Genomic DNA, 21396 nt, shown 5'->3' on the forward strand with positions numbered 1-21396 from the left:
ACCGAGTGGGTTGCCAGTTCCTTCTCCAATGCATGAAAGTGAAAAGTGAAAATGAAGTCGCTCAGTCGTGTCCGACTCTTTGTGACCCCATGGATTGCAGCCTACCAGGCTCCTCCGTCCATGGGATTTTCCAGGCAAGAGTACTGGAGTGGGGTGTCATTGCCTTCTCCGAATCCATATGCTACCAATGCACAATTGAAAGTGGAGTTTTTTCCTTTTTAAAAAAATTTATTTGTCTTTAAGTGAAGGATAATTGCTTTACAGTATTACATTGTTTTCTACCAAACATCAACATGAATCAGCCATAGGTTTACCCATGTCCCTTCCCACTTGAACATGCCTCCCACCTCCCTCCCCTTCCCACCCTTCTAGGTTGTTACCAAGTCCTGGTTTGAGTTCCCTGAATCAAACAGCAAATTCCCATTGGCTGTTTATTTTACATATGGTAATGTATTTTCCATGTTACTCTCTCCATACCTCCTACCGTCTCCTTCTTTCTTCTACCCATGCCATGTCCATAAGTCTGTTCCCAATGTCTGTGTCTCCATTGCTGCTCTGCAAATAGGTTCATCAGTATCATCCTTCTAGATTCATAAATGCGTTAGTATATGATAATTATTTTCTCTTTCTGACTTATTTCACTCTGTATAATAGGCTCTAGGTTCATCCACCTCATTAGCACTGACTCAAATGTGTTCCTTTTTATGGCTGAGTAATATTCCATTGTAATATATGTACCACAGGGAAGTGGAATTTGTAAAAAAAAAAAAAAAATTAAATATTTAGAGATAAATTTAACACAGTCTGTGCAAGACTTATACAGTTAAAATTATAGTATTTTACTGATAAGATTTTTTAAATCTAAATAAAAGGAGAGCTATATCATGTTCTTTGACAGAAAGACTGAATACAGATAGGTTGTTAACTCTCTCCAAATTCATGGATAGATTCAATGCAATCCCAGTCAAAATCCCAAAAGAAATTGAAAAGCTGACTCTAAAATGTATGGGGGGGGGGGAATTCCCTGGTGGTCCAGTGACTAAGACCCAGCACTCCCTGGATTTGATCCCTGATCTGGAAACAAGATCCCACATGCAGCAACTGAAGAGTTTACATGCCACAGCTGAAAAAAATCCCACATGCTGCCAGGAAGACCAAAGAGGCTACGTGCCACAAATAAGACCTGGTGCAGCCAAATTAAAAAAAAAAAAAATGTACAGGGAAGTGCAAAAACCGTAATGATAAAGATTTAATTTACTAAGAAGATATACAATTTTAAACACATATGTATCAAATAAAATATATTAAAAATATAAACATCAAAAACTGATAGAATACGGAAAGATATTGGTAAATTCACTGTTACAATGGGAGATTTCTGATATATTCCTTTAAATTATTGAAAAGACAGGAAAAGCTTGACTTTTAATCTTCTAAATAATGTATGTATGTGAGAGAGACAAGCAAGACCTGTATCCCAAAACAGGAGAAAATACATTTTCCACACACACCAGACACATAAAATTTTCAGGTACTACACCAAAAAGAAAACCTCAACAGATTTTAAGAAATAAGATCATTATTATTGTGCTGGTATATGTTATGAAGGGCTTCCCTGGTGGCTCAGATGGTAAAGAATCTGCCTGCTATGCAGGAAACCTGGGTTTGATTCCCTGGGTTGGGAAAATCCCCTGGAGAAGGAATGGCAACCCACTCCAGTATTCTTGCCTAGAGAATTCCAGGAACAGAGGAGCCTGGCGAGCTACAGTCCATGGAGTCACAAAGAGTCAGATACTGAGAAACTATCACTCTCACTTTCTTACATTTTGAAAATACAAGGGGAAGGTATGATAAACAATTCCCCCAAATCATTCATTTATAGAATTCTTATTTCCTCCACTTTGCTTTAGTTCACAGAATGCTTATTAACATACCCAGAGACTTTCCTTTTTAAAGAATTCACAGTCACCCTTATAAATGTTTATTCTTGCTTGTGTTGAGGCTTTTTTCTTGACCCACTGGCTTTTATCCTACAGGCTTTAGAAGCTTGCAAAGATGCTGGCTTGGTGAAATCCCTTGGAGTATCCAATTTTAACCGTAGGCAGCTGGAGCTCATTCTGAACAAACCGGGACTTAAGTATAAGCCAGTCAGCAACCAGGTATGGCACTGACAAGGGAAGGGAGATAAGGGGGATGTGGGGGTTGGGAATGTGAGAAAATCAATTACTCAACAGAGGAATCCTGGATTAGGAGTCAGAAAGCCTTGAGGTCACTTTATATACATATCTCATCATTAGGTCCTGGTCAAGTCAATTTATGTCTCTTAACAAGCACGATTAGAAACTTCAAGTCCAGGGGAAAGTAACCCAAAATTTTCTGAAGAAAGCTACTGAGGGGGAACAAAACCTATCAGATATTGATATCCACAGTATTTAAAATAATGTAAGAGTAGCACAAATGACACAGTGATGAAGAATCCACCTGCCAATGCAAGAGATTTGGGTTTGATCCCTGGGTGAGGAAGATCCCTGGGAGAAGTAAATGACAACCCACTCCAGTGTTCTTACCTAGAAAGTTTTCATGGACAGAGGAGCCTGGTGGACTATGGTCCATTGGGTTGCAAAGAGTTGGACATGACTGAGCAACTGAGTATGCACACATGCAAGATTAATCCAAGGAAAACCTACAAATAAATAGAAAATAAGAGATATCGGGCTTTCCTGATTGTTTAGTGGTTAACAAACCACCTGCCAATGCAGGGTTCATGGGTTTAATCCCTGGTCTGGGAAGATTCCACATGCCTTGGAACAACTAAGCCTATGCCCCCAACTACTGAATCCCTCGCACCTAGAGCCCCTGCTCTGCAACAAGAAAAGCCATTGCAATGAGAAGCCTGTGCACTGCAACAAAGAGTAGCTCCCATTCACCCCAAATAGGGAAAACCTGTGCAGCAATGGAGACCTAGAACAGTCTAAAATAAACAAGAAATATCTTAGAAACAATCTCAAATAAAATAAAAGCCTAATGTAAACTAATGACAAAACAATTTATTTTTCAGTAGTGTGGAGAAAATTGATAGTTGTATAATAACAAATATAGATCTTTGCCTCATGTTATACTTCAAAGTGTCCCTTTGAGCAGGAGCTAGAGACAAAGCAGGAAATTATTTGTGAATACTACAAAAGAATTTTAGTTATCTGCATCTATGGATAGAAAGGGAAGTCATGGGAAAATTATAAGGAATACCAATACATATAATAGTATAAAAGTGTTAAATCCTAAAAATATTAAAATCAGAGAGCAAAGAAAATTAGATGATTATATTTTAAAAATATAATAAGGATTCTTCAATATATGCATGTTAATGTGATACACTATATTAACAAACTAAAAGATAAAAACCATATGATAATCCCAATAGGTGCAGAAAAAGCCTTTGACAAAATTCAGTACCCATTTCTAATGAAAACTCTTCAAAAAATGGGCAAAGAGGAACCTACCTCAACATAATTAAGGGCATATATGATAAGCCCACAGCAAACATCATTCTAAATGGTGAAAAACTAAGATCAGGAACAAGGTAAGGGTGTCCACTCTCACCACCATTATTCAACATAGTTTTGGAAGTCCTAGTTACAGCAATCAGAGATGAAAAAGAAATAAAAGGCATACAGGTCAGAAAAGAAGTAAAGCTTTCACTGTTTGCAGATGACATGATAACATACATAGAAAACCCTAAAGATATTATCAGAAAATTACTAAAGCTAATCAATGAATTTACCAAACTCGCAGGATACAAAATCAATACACTGAAATCACTTGCATTCCCATATACTAGCAATGAAAAACCAGGAAGAGAAATTAAGGCAACAATTTCATTCACCATTGCAAAAAAAGAACACAATCTAAGAATAAACCTAAGGAGACAAAAGAACTGTATACAGAAAACTACAAGACACTGATGAAAGAAATCAAAGATGACATAAACAGGTGGAGAGATAGCCTATGTTCCTAGGTAGGAAGAATCAATAATGTGAAAATGAGTATACTACCAAGTGCAATCTACAGATTCAATGCGATCCCTATCAAATTGCCAATGGCGTTTTTCAGAGAACTAGAACAAAAAAATTCACAATTCATATGGAAACACAAAAGGCCCAGAATAGCCAAAGCAGTCTTGAGAAAGAATAATGGAGCTTGAGGAATCAACCTTCCTGATTTCAGATTATACTACAAAGCTACAGTCATCAACACAGTATGGTACTGACACAAAAACAGAAATATAGACCAATGGAACAAGATAGAAAGCCCAGAAATAAACCCATGCAACTATGGGTACCTTATTTTTTACAAAGGAGCAAGAATATGCAATAGGGAAACAATACATAAAAACAGCCTCTTCAATAAGTGGTGCTGGGAAAACTGGACAGCTACATGTAAAAGAATGAAATTAGGAACACTTCCCAACACCATACACAAAGAAAAACACAAAATGGACTAAAGACCTAAATGTAAGACTAGAAACTATAAAACTCTTAGAGGAAAACATAGGCAGAACATTGGATGACATAAATCAAAGCAAGATCCTCCATGACCTATCTCCTAGAGTAATGGAAATAAAAACAAAAGTAAACAAGTGGAATCTGATTAAACTTAAAAGCTTTTGCACAGCAAAGGAAACTATAAGCAAGGTGGATAGACAACGTACAGAATGGAAGAAAATAATAGCAAATGAAACAATGACAAAGGATTAATTTTCAAAATATACAAGCAGTTCACACACAACTCAATACCAGAAAAACAAATAACCCAATCAAAAAGTGGGAAAAAGACCTAAACATACATTTCTCCAAAGAAGACATACAGATGGCTAACAAACACATGAAGAGATGCTCAACATTGATCATTATTAGAGAAGTGCAAAGCAAAACTACAATGAGCTATCAACTGCTACCAGTCAGAATAGCCATCATCAAAAAGTCTACAAACAATAAATGCTAGAGAAGGTGTGGAGAAAAGGGAATGCTCTTGCACTGTTGGTGGGAATGTAAATTGATATAGACACTATGGAAGATGGTATGGAGAAGCCTTAAAAAATTAGGAATAAAACCACCATATGACCCAACAATCCCACTCCCATGCATATATCCTAAGGAAACCAAAATTGAAAAACATACATGTACCCCAATGTTCACTGAAGCACTATTTACAATAGCTAGAACATGGAAGCAACCTAGATGTCCATTGACAGATGAATGGATAAGGAAGTTGTGGTACATATACACAATGGAATATTACTTAGCCATAAAAAAGAATGCATTTGAGTCAGTTCTAATGAGGTGGATGAACCTAGAGCCTATTATACAGAGTGAAGTAAGTCAAAAAGAGAAAGATAAATATCGTATACTATCGCATATATACAGAAACTAGAAAGATGGTACTGAAGAATTTATTTGCAGGGCAGCAATAGAGAAACAGACATAGAGAACAGACTTACAGACATGGGAAGAGGGGAGGAGAGGATAAGGTGTATGGAGAGAGTAACATGGAAACTTACATTACCATATATAAAATAGATAGCCAATGGGAATTTGCTGTATGTCTCAGGAAACTCAAGCAGGGTCTCTGTATCAGTCTGGAGGGGTGGGATGGGGAGGAAGATGGGAGAGAGTTTCAAGAGGGAGGGGATATATGTATACCTATGCCTGATTCATGTTGAGGTTTGACAGAAAACAACAAAATTCTGTAAAGCAATTAACTTTCAATTTAAAAAAAATAAATTTTTTAAAGTATTCTTGCTGAAAATTGTTTGAGAACTGAAAAAAATATATAATAGTAAGAGGAGGTCATATCCATATGAGTTAAAAACCTAAAAAATATCAATGAGAAAAAATATTATGACTCAAAAGAAATGAACAGAAATTCACAGATGACAAATTGCAAGATTGGTAAACATATGAAAAATGTTTAGCTGCACTATTAATTACAGAAATGTAAATTTAAGTGAAATTTTGTATTATGTATCAAATTCACAAAGTTTTTGTTTTATTTTTTAGCATTATGTTCCATGTAAGCAAGTGATGGAATACTGGTACATTGATTCAACTTTACTGAAAAGCAATTTTGCAATAAGTAGCAGGAGCCTTAAAAAATGTTCAGTTTTCAATTTCTAGGAATCTATCCCTGTGCGGGGAAAAAATCAGAACACCCATATATGTCTGTTTATCACAGCACTGTTTATCATGGCAAAAAAAAAAAGGAAGCAACATAAACAAGAAAAATTCAAGGAATGTTTAAATAAATTTTAAAACATTCATAATATGTAAACTCTCAACAAAAGATGTTGTTGAATCACTTTTGAGAAAAAGAGATATGGCCATGATACTAAGTGGAAAGGCTAGGATGCAAAATGTATTACAGTATGAAGGTGATTACATTATTTAAAAAGTGCAAATATTAGAAAGAAATATATTCAAATGCTAACTGTGGCTATCTCTGGCTGCGAATTTTACAAGTAAATTCTGTTCTCCTCTTTACGCTTTTCTGTATTTTTCAAGTCTTCTGCAGTGAGCATATATTACTCTTATAATCACAACAAAATACTATAATCCACCTTGTTAAATGGGGAAATGATATCCTTGTCCCTCTACTTCATAAAACCTTAAGAAGCTGCACTGAAAAATGTTCTTGAATATGGTAAATATTCACATATTGGGGTGATGGTGGACTTGTTGAATTCATTGTTTTTAGAAACTCAAAATAGTTCATAACAGAAAAATGAATTATTACCTACATCAGGACAGTAACCCACAGCTAAATAGAAGTGTTGCCATATTTAGAAGTACCACTTCCAAACTGACACTTCAGCTAGTGCTGTATCAGAAGCTGTCAGGAACTGAGAGCAACAAACGTTGCCTCCCTCACTGATCTCAATCCAATCCTTTATTTCTAACCAATCCCCTCTGCAGCATATCCTTCCTGCACTCCTAAGAACAATATTTTGTTATAAAAATGTTGAAATGGCAAGCAGCTTTCTTCTTACAAATGCACGGAGACAGGTGGTGACTTTTGACCTGAGCATGGAAAAGAATGAAAATTTGAGTGTGTTTCCTCATGCCAAGCAGGAAATGCGTTGATCTGTCGGCATGAGACTGTCGATTATCTTTACAAATGTTCCTGAAAGAGAAGCAAGGTGTGTAGGAAGATCATAGCCTGAACCTATTCATGTGCTCTGTGCTGTTTGAATATGTCAAATACTGGCACAGAACCTATGAATAGAGCTGGCACAAATCAGAGCGCAGGCCCCCTGGCCACCAGCCATCACCCTGTGCCCTGGTAGGACCGTCTCTTCTCCAGAGATACAAAGCGAGCAGCTTTCAACCCAGGAATACAATGCGCATAATGCAGTCCTTGGGCTTCCCAGCTGGCTCAGTGGTAAAGAATCTTCCTACCAATGCAGAGCTGTAGGAGACATGAGTTTGATCCCTGGGTTGGGAAGATCCCTTGGAGAAGCAATCTTCTCCAAGAAGATTAAGAGAAATGGCAATGCACTCCAGTATTCTTGCCTGGAAAATCCCATAGACAGAGGAGCTTGACGGGCTATAGTCCATGGGGACAGATTTGACACATTTCATATACAAGGGATACATATCTGAAGGTCTTGCATAATTCAAAATTAACATATTTCAAAACTAACTTTCACGATATTGTTATTGTTGAGTCGCTGAGTTGCCTCCAACTCTTTTGAGACCCCACGGACTGTAGCCTGCCAGGCTCCTCTATCCATGGGATTATCTCAGCAAGAATACTGGAATCTGTTGCTATTTCCTGCTCCAGAGAATTTTCCCACCAGTCCAAATCTAACATAAAGTTTGCAAATGTTTGTACTTTTCATTGACGTCATGAACAAACTGACACAGAATATAAGCTTACTCTGTACTCATTCTCAGAGTCTGAGCAATCCAAATTTCCCTGTGGCATTCATCTGGAGTAACACCCCTCTGGGCTCTGCTCCTGGCTTAGACAGTCTTCCTAGTGTCAAGCGGTGCTCTCCCAGCCCAATTCAAAGGGAACTGTGGATCTCTCTCAAGCGGTTTCATTTCATACACAGTTCCAACACATAACTCTAGGAACAAAGGAAAGAAGGAATGTAAGGAGGGACAGAGGGAAGGAAAGGAGAAAGGAAGGAAAAAGGAAAATTTCCAAATTCTTCCATTTTTCCTGATCTCATTCACTGTACCTAAGTCACAGATGTCCTGACACAGAAATTAATAAATATTTGTTGAGTGTCTTCCACAAAGAAGAGAAAATTCAGTGCAGTTTTTCATGGAAAGACAGAAGAGGTTGGAGTTAATTAATGAAAGGACTTTTGCTATTCATGGATTCTGTCCAGCTTCTTATCTTTACCTTGTGAGATTCTGATATCTATCTAAAACTACAGCATTACCAAAGACTGTTGTAAATACATATGCCATATACACATGTGAATATACATATTTAGGCCAAAGACAAGTAACAGGACTCCAACCTGATTAGAAAGGAGTCTCTGTGGGGAAAACTAAATGTGTTTGGAACAAGCAGGCAGGCATGAAATTAAGGAATTCATACTTAGTCTTTAAGCAATGGAGTGACATGATTTAAAATGTGTTTGGAAACATTAGTGTGCCAATAAGATGAAAAATGGGAAAGATATTAAAGGGGGAGAGTGATGCTGGGAGTGGGAGAGGATAAGGGAAAGAAACAGATCACCCTTCATATCCCTGGATGCAAATATGGAGGATCCACTGTAGTACACCATTTCATAGAACAGACTTGAGCATCTGAGAATTTTGGTGTTTGCTGGGGGGTGTTCTGGAACCAATCCTACACAGATACCTAGGGTCTACTGTACTATGGACACTATGTGTCACTTTTTAGAATGAAGAAATGTTCCTAAATGGGGGGTTGGGGGAAAGTGTCTTAGGGAAAAGGAGAGATCAAGATAATGAGGGGGCAAACTCAACATTAGTAAAACCAAGTTCATGCAATCCAATCCCATCATTTCCTGACAAATAGAAGGGGAAAAAGTTGAAGCAGTTTTCTTGGGCTCCAAAATCACTGTGGACAGTGACTACAGCCATGAAATTAAAAGAAGCTTGCTTCTTGGAGAGAAAGTTATGACAAACTTAGATAGCATATTTAAATGCAGAGACATCATTGCTGATAAAGATCTGTATAGTCAAAGCTACAGTTTTTCCAGTAGTCATGTATGGGTGTGAGAGTTGGACCATAAAGATGGCGAGTGCCAAAGAACTGGTGCTTTTGAAGTGTGGTGCTGGAGAAGACTCTTGAGAGTCCTGACAATAGCAGAGATCAAACTAACCAATCCTAAAGGAAATCAACCCTGAATATTCATTGGAAGGACTGATGCTGAAGATGAAGCTCCAATACTTTGGCCACCCAATGGGAAGAGCTGACTCACTGGAAAAGACCCTGATTCTGGGCAAGATTAAGGGCAAGAGGAGAAGAGTGCAACAGGGGATGAGATGGTTAGACAGCATCACCGATTCAATGGACATGAATTTGAGCAAACTCTGGGAGATAGTGAAGGACAGGGAAGCTTGGCATGCTGCAGTCCATGGGATCTGCACAAACAGTTGGACACAACTTAGCAAACAACAACAAAAGGGAAAGAGAAGAAATAGGAGAAATTGATAGGGGGTATAAAAAAAAGGTTGTCAAATTAGATAAAGGAAAGAAGACTCACCTCTAAGACCTCTGGTTTACCTTTCTACTTTATCAATAGCATTTTCTTGTGCCTTCTAGAAATGTAACTTGTCAAGTATTTAATATTCCAGGTAGTGAAAATAATAATTACATACTTATAATATTTTCATTAAGCCTTGGTTGATTTTAATTAAAAAGAAAAGAAACACATAAGTCAAAAACTACCATAGTGTTTAAGAAGAAACTTAGAGAAGAACTTTTGTTGACACAAATGTTTTTAGTGCAGGAATGTTGTCAATAAGATACAGAAAATGAAAATAGGCCTACATTTAGTGCTGTAAAGAACTCTCCACCAAGAAGAGAAAATGCATCTCTAAATTTACTTTTATACACACTCTATCTCTTGGGAAAATATTCTTAAGTGTTTGATAGTGAGGGATAGAGGGCTTTTGCAACATGTCACCTCTATTTACCAAGACTGTAATGTGAACTTGAGACTATGTGTCTGTTATGGAAAATTGTATTTGCTAGAATATTTACTATAAATCACCAAGTCCATTCACTTATAGCTTTAAAGTATGATAGGTGTAAAAATTGAATTTGTTTCCCAGCTATTTTAGGATTAACTCATAGATAGTGACCTCACTAATCTGGTTTTACTTCACCTCACTCATATATAAACAATGCAAACTTCTTTTTTTGGAAAAATATTTAAGATCTGCCTCGCTATCCATACTACTTTGCAATCGATTTTGTTGAATTATTAAAATCTATATAAAATTGCATTCATCCACAAGTCCTTAATTTTGTGCTCTGCTCTCCAATCACATAGGTTGAGTGCCATCCATATTTCACCCAGCCAAAACTCTTGAAATTTTGCCAACAACACGACATTGTCATTATTGCATACAGCCCTTTGGGAACCTCTAGAAATCCATCCTGGTAAGTAATGCAGTTTATCTCCTCAGTAAGTATATTTCTTTTGGAGTATTAGGCTAATGTAAATTGCTTGACTGAAATGACTATTCATCTGTGTGATCTTAAGGAAGTAACAATCTCTTCAAGTCAATCTTCATATATGCAAATTACAGCTAACAAAACCTTCCTCACTGAGGTGTTGTAATAATCACTTAGACTCTACCTATGAAATTGCCTACCAGTACCTTGATTATGATTTTGGAGAAGGAAATGGCAACCCACTCCAGTATTCTTGTCTGGAGAATCCCATGGTTGGAGGAGCCTAGTAGGCTACAGTCCACAGGGTTGCAAAGAGTCGGAAATGACTGAGTGACTTCACTTTCACCTTGATTATTACCTGCCAAAGTAATATTCAGTCATATTCTGAAATTTTTGAATTTTTTAAATCTCTGTATTCAGTGGCAATATTTCTACTGTGATCTCTTCCACAGACTTAAGTAGGAATTTTTCCATTCTGATTTCAAGAGTTGTGCTTCTCCTTCAGTCTTCTTGACTTTCCCTGTGTGCCTACTTCCAACCCCATTCTCTCTGTAAGATCCACCAAAGAAATATTGGTATTATTTACCCTCTGGAAAAGTGGGATTCCCAGGTGGTGCTAATAGTAAAGAACTGCCTGCCAATGCAGAAGATACATGAGATGTGGATTCAGTTCTTGGGTCAGGAAGATCCCCTGGAGGAGGAAATGGCAACCTACTCCAGTATTCTTGCCTAGGAAATTCCATGGACAGAGGAGCCTAGTAGGCTACAGTCTAAGGGGCCTCATAAAGTTGGACATGACTGAACACTCTGGAAGAGACAGGTCTATGAATCTGCCTGTCTTGACCTTCCCATACTAAGCACTAGTCTTCTGAATACTCTGCATTCAAAGAACTTGGTTACAGGTGACCTGACTGTTTTGGATAGGTTACCAGGTGAAAGTGGGGGGGGGGGGTGGTGGTTGTCAGAGGAGGAGGGTGACTGGTTAACCACTGGTTCTCACTCAGTTCAGTTCAGTTCAGTCACTCAGTTGTGTCTGACTCTTTGCAACCCCATGAACTGCAGCATGCCAGACCTCCCTGTCCATCACCAACTCCCGGAGTTTACCCAAACTCATGTCCATTGAGTCGGTGATGCCATCTAACCATCTCATACTCTGTTGTCCCCTTCTCTTCCTGCCTTCAATCTTTCCCAACATCAGGGTCTTTTACAATGAGTCAGCTCTTTGCATCAGGTGGCCAAAGTACTGGAGTTAAAGCTTCAACATCAGTCCTTCCAGTGAACACCCAGGACTGATCTCCTTTAGCATGGACTGGTTGGATCTCCTTGCAGTCCAAGGGACTCTCAAGAGTCTTCTCCAACACCACAGTTCAAAAGCATCAATTCTTCTGTGCTCAGCTTTCTTTACAGTCCAACTCTCACATCCATACATGACTACTGGAAAAACCATAGCCTTGATCAGACGGACCTTTGTTGACAAAGTGATGTCTATGCTTTTTAATATGCTATCTAGGTTGGTCATAACTTTCCTTCCAAGGAGTAAGCGTCATTTAATTTCATTACTTGGCCGAAATATGATACATGTCTTGATTTCTTTTTTTTTTTTTTTTATTTTTTTTAAGGGTGAATGTCTCTTCCCCACCTTTGCTAAAGGATCCATTTCTAAATGCACTGGGGAAAAAGTACAATAAAACAGCAGCTCAAGTTGTTTTGCGTTTCAACATTCAGCGAGGAGTGGTTGTCATTCCTAAAAGTTTTAACCCTGAAAGGATCAAAGAAAACTTTCAAGTAAGAAAACTGCTTCTGGAAATGTAAAAAGCAGTGTTCTGTTTTGTTTTTTAAGAGAATTTTCTGTTCAGATCAATAAGAAAGCTGCAATGACCACATATGTTATTTATACTAACTCCTCAACCAATTCCACCCATGTCTGGATTTAATTTAACTGAATTTGTGATAGTTCCTAGTAACTCAGGGATTGCTTTGCTGCTTCTTTGAAATCTAGCTCCTTTATTTCTTCTATTTCCTGACCTATTGACTCTGGATACAACCTTCTCCCATCTCTGTCAGCACAGTAGGAATAGAAGGTATAAAGTTTGAAATTCTTAATAGTCAACTTACCACCTTCTTTTTTTTTTTTTTTTCCATTTATTTTTATTAGTTGGAAGCTAATTACTTTACAATATTGTAGTGGTTTTTGTCATACATTGACATGAATCAGCCATGGATTTACATGTATTTCCCATCCCGATCCCCCCCTCCCACCTCCCTCTCCATCCCATCCCTCTGGGTCTTCCCAGTGCACCAGCCCTGGGCACTTGTCTCATGCATCCAGCCTGGGCTGGTGACCTGTTTCACTATAGATAATATACATGTTTCGATGCTGTTCTCTCGAAACATCCCACCCTCGCCTTCTCCCACAGAGTCCAAAAGTCTGTTCTGTACATCTGTGTCTCTTTTTCTGTTCTGCATATAGGGTTATCGTTACCATCTTTCTAAATTCCATATATATGTGTTAGTATACTGTATTGGTCTTTATCTTTCTGGCTTACTTCACTCTGTATAATGGGCTCCAGTTTCATCATTCTCATTAGAACTGATTCAAATGAATTCTTTTTAATGGCTGAGTAATATTCCATGGTGTATATGTACCACAGCTTCCTTATCCATTCATCTGCTGATGGGCATCTAGGTTGCTTCCATGTCCTGTCTATTGTAAACAGTGCTGCGATGAACATTGGGGTGCACATGTCTCTTTCAGATCTGGTTTCCTCGGTGTGTATGCCCAGAGGTGGGATTGCTCGGTCATATGGCAGTTCTATTTCCAGTTTTTTAAGAAATCTCCACACTGTTCTCCATAGCGGCTGTACTAGTTTGCATTCCCACCAACAGTGTAAGAGGGTTCCCTTTTCTCCACACCCTCTCCAGCATTTATTGCTTGTAGACTTTTGGATAGCAGCCATCCTGACTGGCGTGTAATAGTACCTCATTGTGGTTTTGATTTGCATTTCTCTGATAATGAGTGATATTGAGCATCTTTTCATGTGTTTGTTAGCCATATGTATGTCTTCTTTGGAGAAATGTCTGTTTAGTTCTTTGGCCCATTTTTTTGATTGGGTCATTTATTTTTCTGGAATTGAGCTGCAGGAGTTGCTTGTATATTTTTGAGATTAATCCTTTGTCTGTTGCTTCATTTGCTATTATTTTCTCCCAATCTGAGGGCTGTCTTCTCACCTTGCTTATAGTTTCCTTTGTTGTGCAAAAGCTTTTAAGTTTCATTAGATCCCATTTGTTTATTTTTGCTTTTATTTCCAATATTCTGGGAGGTGGGTCATAGAGGATCCTGCTGTAATTTATGTCAGAGAGTGTTTTGCCTATGTTCTCCTCTAGGAATTTTATAGTTTCTGGTCTTACATTCAGATCTTTAATCCATTTTGAGTTTATTTTTGTGTATGGTGTTAGAAAGTGTTCTAGTTTCATTCTTTTACAAGTGGTTGACCAGTTTTCCCAGCACATTTGTTAAAGAGGTTGTCTTTTTTCCATTGTATATCCTTGCCTCCTTTGTCGAAGATAAGGTGTCCATAGGTTCGTGGATTTACCTCTGGGCTTTCTATTCTGTTCCATTGATCTATATTTCTGTCTTTGTGCCAGTACCATACTGTTTGATGACTGTGGCTTTGTAGTAGAGTCTGAAGTCAGGCAGGTTGATTCCTTCAGTTCCATTCTTCTTTCTCAAGATTACTTTGGCTATTCGAGGTTTTTCGTATTTCCATACAAATTGTGAAATTATTTGTTCTAGTTCTGTGAAAAATACCGTTGGTAGCTTGATAGGGATTGCATTGAATCTATAGATTGCTTTGGGTAGTATAGCCATTTTGACAATATTGATTCTTCCAATCCAGGAACACGGTACGTTTCTCCATCTGTTTCTGTCCTCTTTGATTTCTTTCATCAGTGTTTTATAGTTTTCTATGTACAGGTCTTTTGTTTCTTTAGGTAGATATACTCCTAAGTATTTTATTCTTTTTGTTGCAATGGTGAATGGTATTGTTTCCTTAATTTCTCTTTCTGTTTTCTCATTGTTAGTGTATAGGAATGCAAGGGATTTCTGTGCGTTAATTTTATATCCTGCAACTTTACTATATTCGTTGATTAGCTCTAGTAATTTTCTGGTAGAGTCTTTAGGGTTTTCTATGTAGAGGATCATGTCATCTGCAAACAGCGAGAGTTTCACTTCTTCTTTTTCCTATCTGGATTCCTTTTACTTCTTTTTCTGCTCTGATTGCTGTGGCCAAAACTTCCAAAACTATGTTGAATAGTAGTGGTGAGAGTGGGCACCCTTGTCTTGTTCCTGATTTTAGAGGAAATGCTTTCAATTTTTCACCATTGAGGGTAATGCTTGCAGTGGGTTTGTCATATATAGCTTTTATTATGTTGAAGTATGTTCCTTCTATTCCTGCTTTCTGGAGAGTTTTAATCATAAATGAGTGTTGAATTTTGTCAAAGGCTTTCTCTGCATCTATTGAGATAATCATATGGTTTTTATCTTTCAATTTGTTAATGTGGTGCATTACATTGATTGGTTTGTGGATATTAAAGAATCTTTGCATTCCTGGGATAAAGCCCACTTGGTCATGGTGCATGTTTTTTTAATATGTTGTTGGATTCTGTTTGCTAGAATTTTGTTAAGGATTTTTGCATCTATGTTCATCAGTGATATTGGCCTGTAGTTTTCTTTTTTTGTGGCATCTTTGTCTGGTTTTGGAATTAGGGTGATGGTGGCCTCATAGAATGAGTTTGGAAGTTTACCTTCTTCTGCAATTTTCTGGAAGAGTTTGAGTAAGATAGGTGTTAGCTCTTCTCTAAATCTTTGGTAGAATTCAGCTGTGAAGCCATCTGGTCCTGGGCTTTTGTTTGCTGGAAGATTTCTGATTACAGTTTCGATTTCCTTGCTTGTGATGGGTCTGTTACGATCTTCTATTTCTTCCTGGTTCAGTTTTGGAAAGTTATACTTTTCTAAGAATTTGTCCCTTTCTTCCAAGTTGTCCATTTTATTGGCATAGAGCTGCTGGTAGTAGTCTCTTATGATCCTTTGTATTTCAGTGTTGTCTGTTGTGATCTCTCCATTTTCATTTCTAATTTTGTTAATTTGGTTCTTCTCCCTTTGTTTCTTAATGAGTCTTGCTAATGGTTTGTCAATTTTGTTTATTTTTTCAAAAAACCAGCTTTTAGCTTTGTTGATTTTTGCTATGGTCTCTTTAGTTTCTTTTGCATTTATTTCTGCCCTAATTTTTAAGATTTCTTTCCTTCTACTGACCCTGGGGTTCTTCATTTCTTCCTTCTCTAGTTGCTTTAGGTGTAGAGTTAGGTTATTTATTTGACTTTTTTCTTGTTTCTTGAGGTAAGCCTGTAATGCTATGAACCGTCCCCTTAGCACTGCTTTTACAGTGTCCCATTGGTTTTGGGTTGTTGTGTTTTCATTTTCATTCATTTCTATGCATATTTTGATTTCTTTTTTGATTTCTTCTATGATTTGTTGGTTATTCAGAAGCGTATTATTTAGCCTCCATATGTTTGAATTTTTAATAATTTTGTTTCCTGTAACTGAGATCTAATCTTACTGCACTGTGGTCAGAAAAGATGACTGGAATGATTTCAATTTTTTTGAATTTGCCAAGACTAGATTTATGGCCCAGGATGTGATCTATTCTGGAGAAGGTTCTGTGTGCACTTGAGAAAAAGGTGAAGTTGATTGTTTTGGGGTGAAATGTCCTACAGATATCAATTAGGTCTAGCTGGTCCATTGTGTCATTTAAAGTTTGTGTTTCCTTGTTAATTTTCTGTTTAGTTGATCTATCCATAGATGTGAGTGGGGTATTAAAGTCTCCCACTATTATTGTGTTACTATTAATTTCCTCTTTCATACTCGTTAGCATTTGCCATATGTATTGCAGTGCTCCTATGTTGGGTGCATATATATCTATAGTTGTTATATCTTCTTCTTGGATTGATCCTTTGATCATTATGTAGTGTCCTCCTTTGTCTCTTTTCACAGCCTTCATTTGAAAGTCTATTTTATCTGATATGAGTATTGTGACTCCTGCTTTCTTTTGGTCTCCGTTTGCATGAAACATTTTTTTCCAGTCCTTCACTTTTAGTCTGTATGTGTCCCTTGTTTTGAGGTGGGTCTCTTGTAGGCAGCATATATAGGGGTATTGTTTTTGCATCCATTCAGCCAGTCTTTGTCTTTTGGTTGGGGCATTCAACCCATTTGCATTTAAGGTAATTATTGATAGGTATGGTCCCGTTGCCATTTACTTTGTTGCTTTGGGTTCACGTTTGTACAACCTTTCTGTGTTTCCTATCTAGAGAAGATCCTTTAGCATTTGTTGAAGAGCTGGTTTGGTGGTGCTGAATTCTCTCATCTTTTGCTTGTCTGTAAAGCTTTTGAATTCTCCTTCATATCTGAATGAGATCCTTGCTGGATACAGTAATCTAGGTTGTAGGCTATTTTCTTTCATTACTTTCAGTATGTCCTGCCATTCCCTTCTGGCCTGAAGGGTTTCTATTGATAGATCAGCTGTTATCCTTATGGGAATCCCCTTGTGTGTTATTTGTTGTTTCTCCCTTGCTGCTTTTAATATTTGTTCTTTGTGTTTGATCTTTGTTAATTTGATTAATATGTGTCTTGGGGTGTTTTGCCTTGGGTTTATCCTGTTTGGGATTCTCTGGATTTCTTGGACTTGGGTGGCTATTTCCTTCCCCATTTTAGGGAAGTTTTCAGCTATTATCTCCTCGAGTATTTTCTCATGGCCTTTCTTTTTGTCTTCTTCTTCTGGGACTCCTATGATTCAAATGTTGGGGTGTTTCACATTGTCCCAGAGGCCCCTGAGGTTGTCCTCATTTCTTTTGATCCTTTTTCCTTTTTTCCTCTCTGCTTCATTTATTTCCACCATTTTATCTTCTACCTCACTTATCCTATCTTCTGTCTCCGTTATTCTACTCTTGGTTCCCTCCAGAGTGTTTTTGATCTCATTTATTGCATTATTCATTTTTGATTGACTCTTTTTTATTTCTTCTAGGTCTTTATTAAACATTTCTTGCATCTTCTCAATCCTTGTCTCCAGGCTATTTATCTGTAACTCCATTTTGTTTTCAAGATTTTGGATCACTTTTATTATCATTATTCTAAATTCTTTTTCAAGTAGATTCCCTATCTCCTCCTCTTTTGTTTGACTTGGTGGGCATTTTTCATGTTCCTTTATCTGTTGGGTATTTCTCTGCCTTTTCATCTTGTTTAGATTGCTGTGTCTGGAGTGGGCTTTCTGTATTCTGGAGGTCTGTGGTTCCTTTTTATTGTGGAGGTTTCACCCAGTGGGTGGGGTTGGATGATTGGCTTGTCAAGGTTTCCTGGTTAGGAAAGCTTGCATCGGTGTTCTGGTGCGTGGAACTGGATTTTTTCTCTCTGGAGTGCAATGGAGTGTCCAGTAATGAGTTTTGAGATGGGTCTATGTGTTAGGTGTGACTTTGGGCAGCCTGTTTGTTGACGCTCAGGTCTATGTTCCTGTGTTGCTGAAGAATTTGCATGGTATGTCTTGCTCTGGAACTTATTGGCTCTTGGGTGGTGGTTGGTTTCAGTGTAGGTATGGAGGCTTTTGGATGGTCTCTTATTACTTAATGTTCCATGTAGTCAGGAGTTTTCTGGTGTTCTCAGGTTTTGTCCTTAAGTCTCCTGCCTCTGGATTTCAGTTTTTTTCTTCCAGTAGTCTCAAGACTTCTCCAACTATACAGCACTGATAATAAAACTTCTAGGTTAATGGTGAAAAGATTCTCCACCATGAGGGACACCCAGAGAGGTTCACAGAGTTACATGAAGAAGAGGAGAGGGAGGAGGGAGATAGAGATGAGCAGGAGGAGAAAAGGGGGGACTTAAGAGGTGAGAGACAGATCTACGCAGTTCTCTGCTCCCAAAGTGTTCTCCGTAGCCCAGACATCCACAAAGATTCATAGAATTGGATTGGGAAGAGAAGGGGAAAGGAGGAAATAGAGGTGTTCTGAGGTAGAAAACGGAGAGTCGAAAGTGGGAGAGAGTAATCAACACACTCCTGAATAAAAATGGGAACTGAATATTGGATTCTTAATTGTCCAAAATTTATATCACATACTGAAAAACAAAGATTAAAAATCTAGAGTAGAGGTTAGACTCTTAAAAATACAATATTAAAAGCAAAAACAAAAACAAAAAATTTTAGAAATATATATGAAGTTCGGTTTAAAAATAGGGCTTCTCTCTCTCTCTCTTTTTTTTTTTTTGCAAGGTTATAGTGAAATGAAAATGAAAATTAAGGAGTAATAGAGAACTTTAAAAGAAAATAAGAGAAAAAAAAGACAAGGAAAAAAAACGGTTTTTTTCCTAATTCAAAAAATCATAAAAATATATGAAAATGAAAGTTAAGGAGTAATGGGGGAGTAATAGGGAATTTTAAAAGAAAATAAAAGAGAAAAAATAAAAAAGAAAAGAAAAGAAAAAAAATTTTTTTTAATTAAAAAAAAAAGGTAAAAATATATCTAGGAATTTCTCTGGAGCTGTTGTGGTCAGTGTTGGTTCTGTTCAGTTTCAGACTGCTCCTCGTTCCAGCTTACACTTCTTGATATCTACAGGCCCCTTCCAGTGTAGTCAGTGTTACCTACAGGGATTTTAATCTGTTGCATTGGTCCATTCTGAAGCGGTTCCCTTTGTTTATTTGGCTTCTGTTTGCCGGTCTCTTCAGTGTCTAATTTCCGCCCTGACACAGGTGGGCAGAGGTGGTCTCTTGTTCAGGTTCGCTAGTTCAGTCCTGCTGCGGGGAGGAAGGGGTGCTGCAGACAGATATTGCTGTGTGTGGGTAGCACTCACAGTGTTCCGGCCACACTGGGTTTGCCCCCACTCACGGGTGTGTGTGCTTTCCCTGTCTACACTGCTCAGGCTCCCGGCTGCTCTATATGGAGCGTGCCCTGCGTTGCATGTGGTTCCAGTTTTCAGGTACTCCACAAAAGTGCGGACTCAGTTGCGCCTGCGTTTTGTGCCTTCCCCGGCCCGAGCAGCTCAGGCAGCCAGGAGCTTGACGGGCACACTCTCCCTGGGTGCGGTGCGCCTTCTCCCTTCCGCGGTCCCAGCTTCAGTTTCCGCCCGCGCCAGTCAGGTGCATGTGCCTTGTGTTTAGCCGCGACCCTCCCGGTGGATGTCGACCATCCAGAATCTCAGGAAGTCTTTGGTTAGAAACTGGAGGCCTGTTTGCAGTGTGGTAGGGGATGCCATCTCTGGGGCCGAGTTTGCCCCTTTCCCCTCCCTGCTGCCTCCTGCCTCCAGCGGGGATCAGTCCTTTGTTTTGCGAACGGCCGGCAGTGTGTTCCGGCCGGTTAATTTTCTCTCTCTCTCTTGCTATCCCACAGTTTAAGTTGCTATCTCATGAAAGCTCCCTCCTATTGTTCTCAGGGCCTTCGGGCCCGGTCCTTACCCTAAGCAATGCCACCCGCTCCTCTCCGTTCCGCCCCCACTTGCTGGTGGTGGATATGGGCATCTGGGGTACTTTTCTGCTGGGAGTTGCTTTTAGGCATGTAATCTGTGGGTTTTATTTATTTTTCCTCCCAGTTAGGTTGCCCTCCAAGATTCGAAAACTTCCCCCAGACCCGTCAGTGCGAGGGCTTCCTGGTGTTTGGAAACTTCCTCTATTAAGACTCCCTTCCCAGGATGGGTCTCCATCCCTAACTCTTTTGTCTCTCTTTTTATCTTTTATATTTTGTCCTACCTCCTTTCAAAGACAATGGGCTGCTTTTCTGGGCGTCTCATGTCCTCTGCTAGCGATCAGAAGTTGTTTTGTGAAGTTTGCTCAGCATTCAATTGTTCTTTCAATTAATTTGTAGGGGAGAAAGTGGTCTCCCCGTCCTATTCCTCTGCCATCTTGGCTCCTCCCCACCCCCCCAACTTTCCACATTCTTAACGGCTCTAAAAAAGTTGGTGACAAATTTCGAAATTATTGAAGAGGATCATTTAGACTTCATGAATGCCAGTTCAGTTCAGTTCAGTCACTCAGTTGTGTCTGACTTTTTGCGACCCCATGAATTGCAGCATGCCAGGCCTCCCTGTCCATCATCAACTCCCAGAGTCAACCCAAACCCATGTCCACTGAGTCAGGGTTGCCATCCAACCATCTCATCCTCTGTTGTCCCCTTCTCCTCATGTCCTCAATCTTTCCCAGCATCAGGGTCTTTTCAAATGAGTCAGCTCTTTGCATCAGGTGGCCAAAGTGTTGGAGTTAAAGCTTCAATATCAGTCCTACCAATGAACACCCAGGACTGATCTCCTTTAGGATGGACTGGTTAGATCTCCTTGCAGTCCAAGGGACTCTCAAGAGTCTTCTCCAACACCACAGTTCAAAAGCATCAATTCTTTGGTGCTCAGCTTTCCTTATAGTCCAACTCTCACATCCATATATGACCACTGGAAAAACCATAGCCTTGACTAGACGAACCTTTGTTGACAAAGTGATGTCTCTGCTTTTTAATATGCTGTCTAGGTTGGTCATAACTTTCCTTCCAAGGAGTAAGCGTCTTTTAGTTTCATGGCTGCAATCACCATCTGCAGTAATTTTGCTGCCCAGAAAAATAAAGTCAGCTACTGTTGCCACTGCTTCCCCATCTATTTGCCATGACATGATGGGATTGGATGCCATGATCTTAGTTTCCTGAATGTTGAGTTTT

General features: G+C 38.8%; 1 protein-coding gene across 2 annotated transcripts in view; it reads left to right on the top strand.

The window, feature by feature from the left end:
* AKR1D1 (aldo-keto reductase family 1 member D1) overlaps positions 1 to 21396 on the top strand; it is a 50280-nt gene that overhangs the window by 22182 nt on the left and 6702 nt on the right. Inside the window, exons 5-7 of one of the 2 annotated variants that reach the window (XM_061166425.1) lie at positions 2037 to 2159; positions 10538 to 10647; positions 12282 to 12447. In XM_061166425.1, coding sequence (XP_061022408.1) covers positions 2037 to 2159; positions 10538 to 10647; positions 12282 to 12447 — 399 coding nt within the window. The remainder of the gene's footprint in view (positions 1 to 2036; positions 2160 to 10537; positions 10648 to 12281; positions 12448 to 21396) is intronic. The other variant, XM_061166427.1, reaches the window with a different exon arrangement.

The sequence above is a fragment of the Dama dama genome, chromosome 18, assembly GCF_033118175.1.
Source record: "Dama dama isolate Ldn47 chromosome 18, ASM3311817v1, whole genome shotgun sequence".
Lineage (NCBI taxonomy): Eukaryota > Metazoa > Chordata > Mammalia > Artiodactyla > Cervidae > Dama > Dama dama.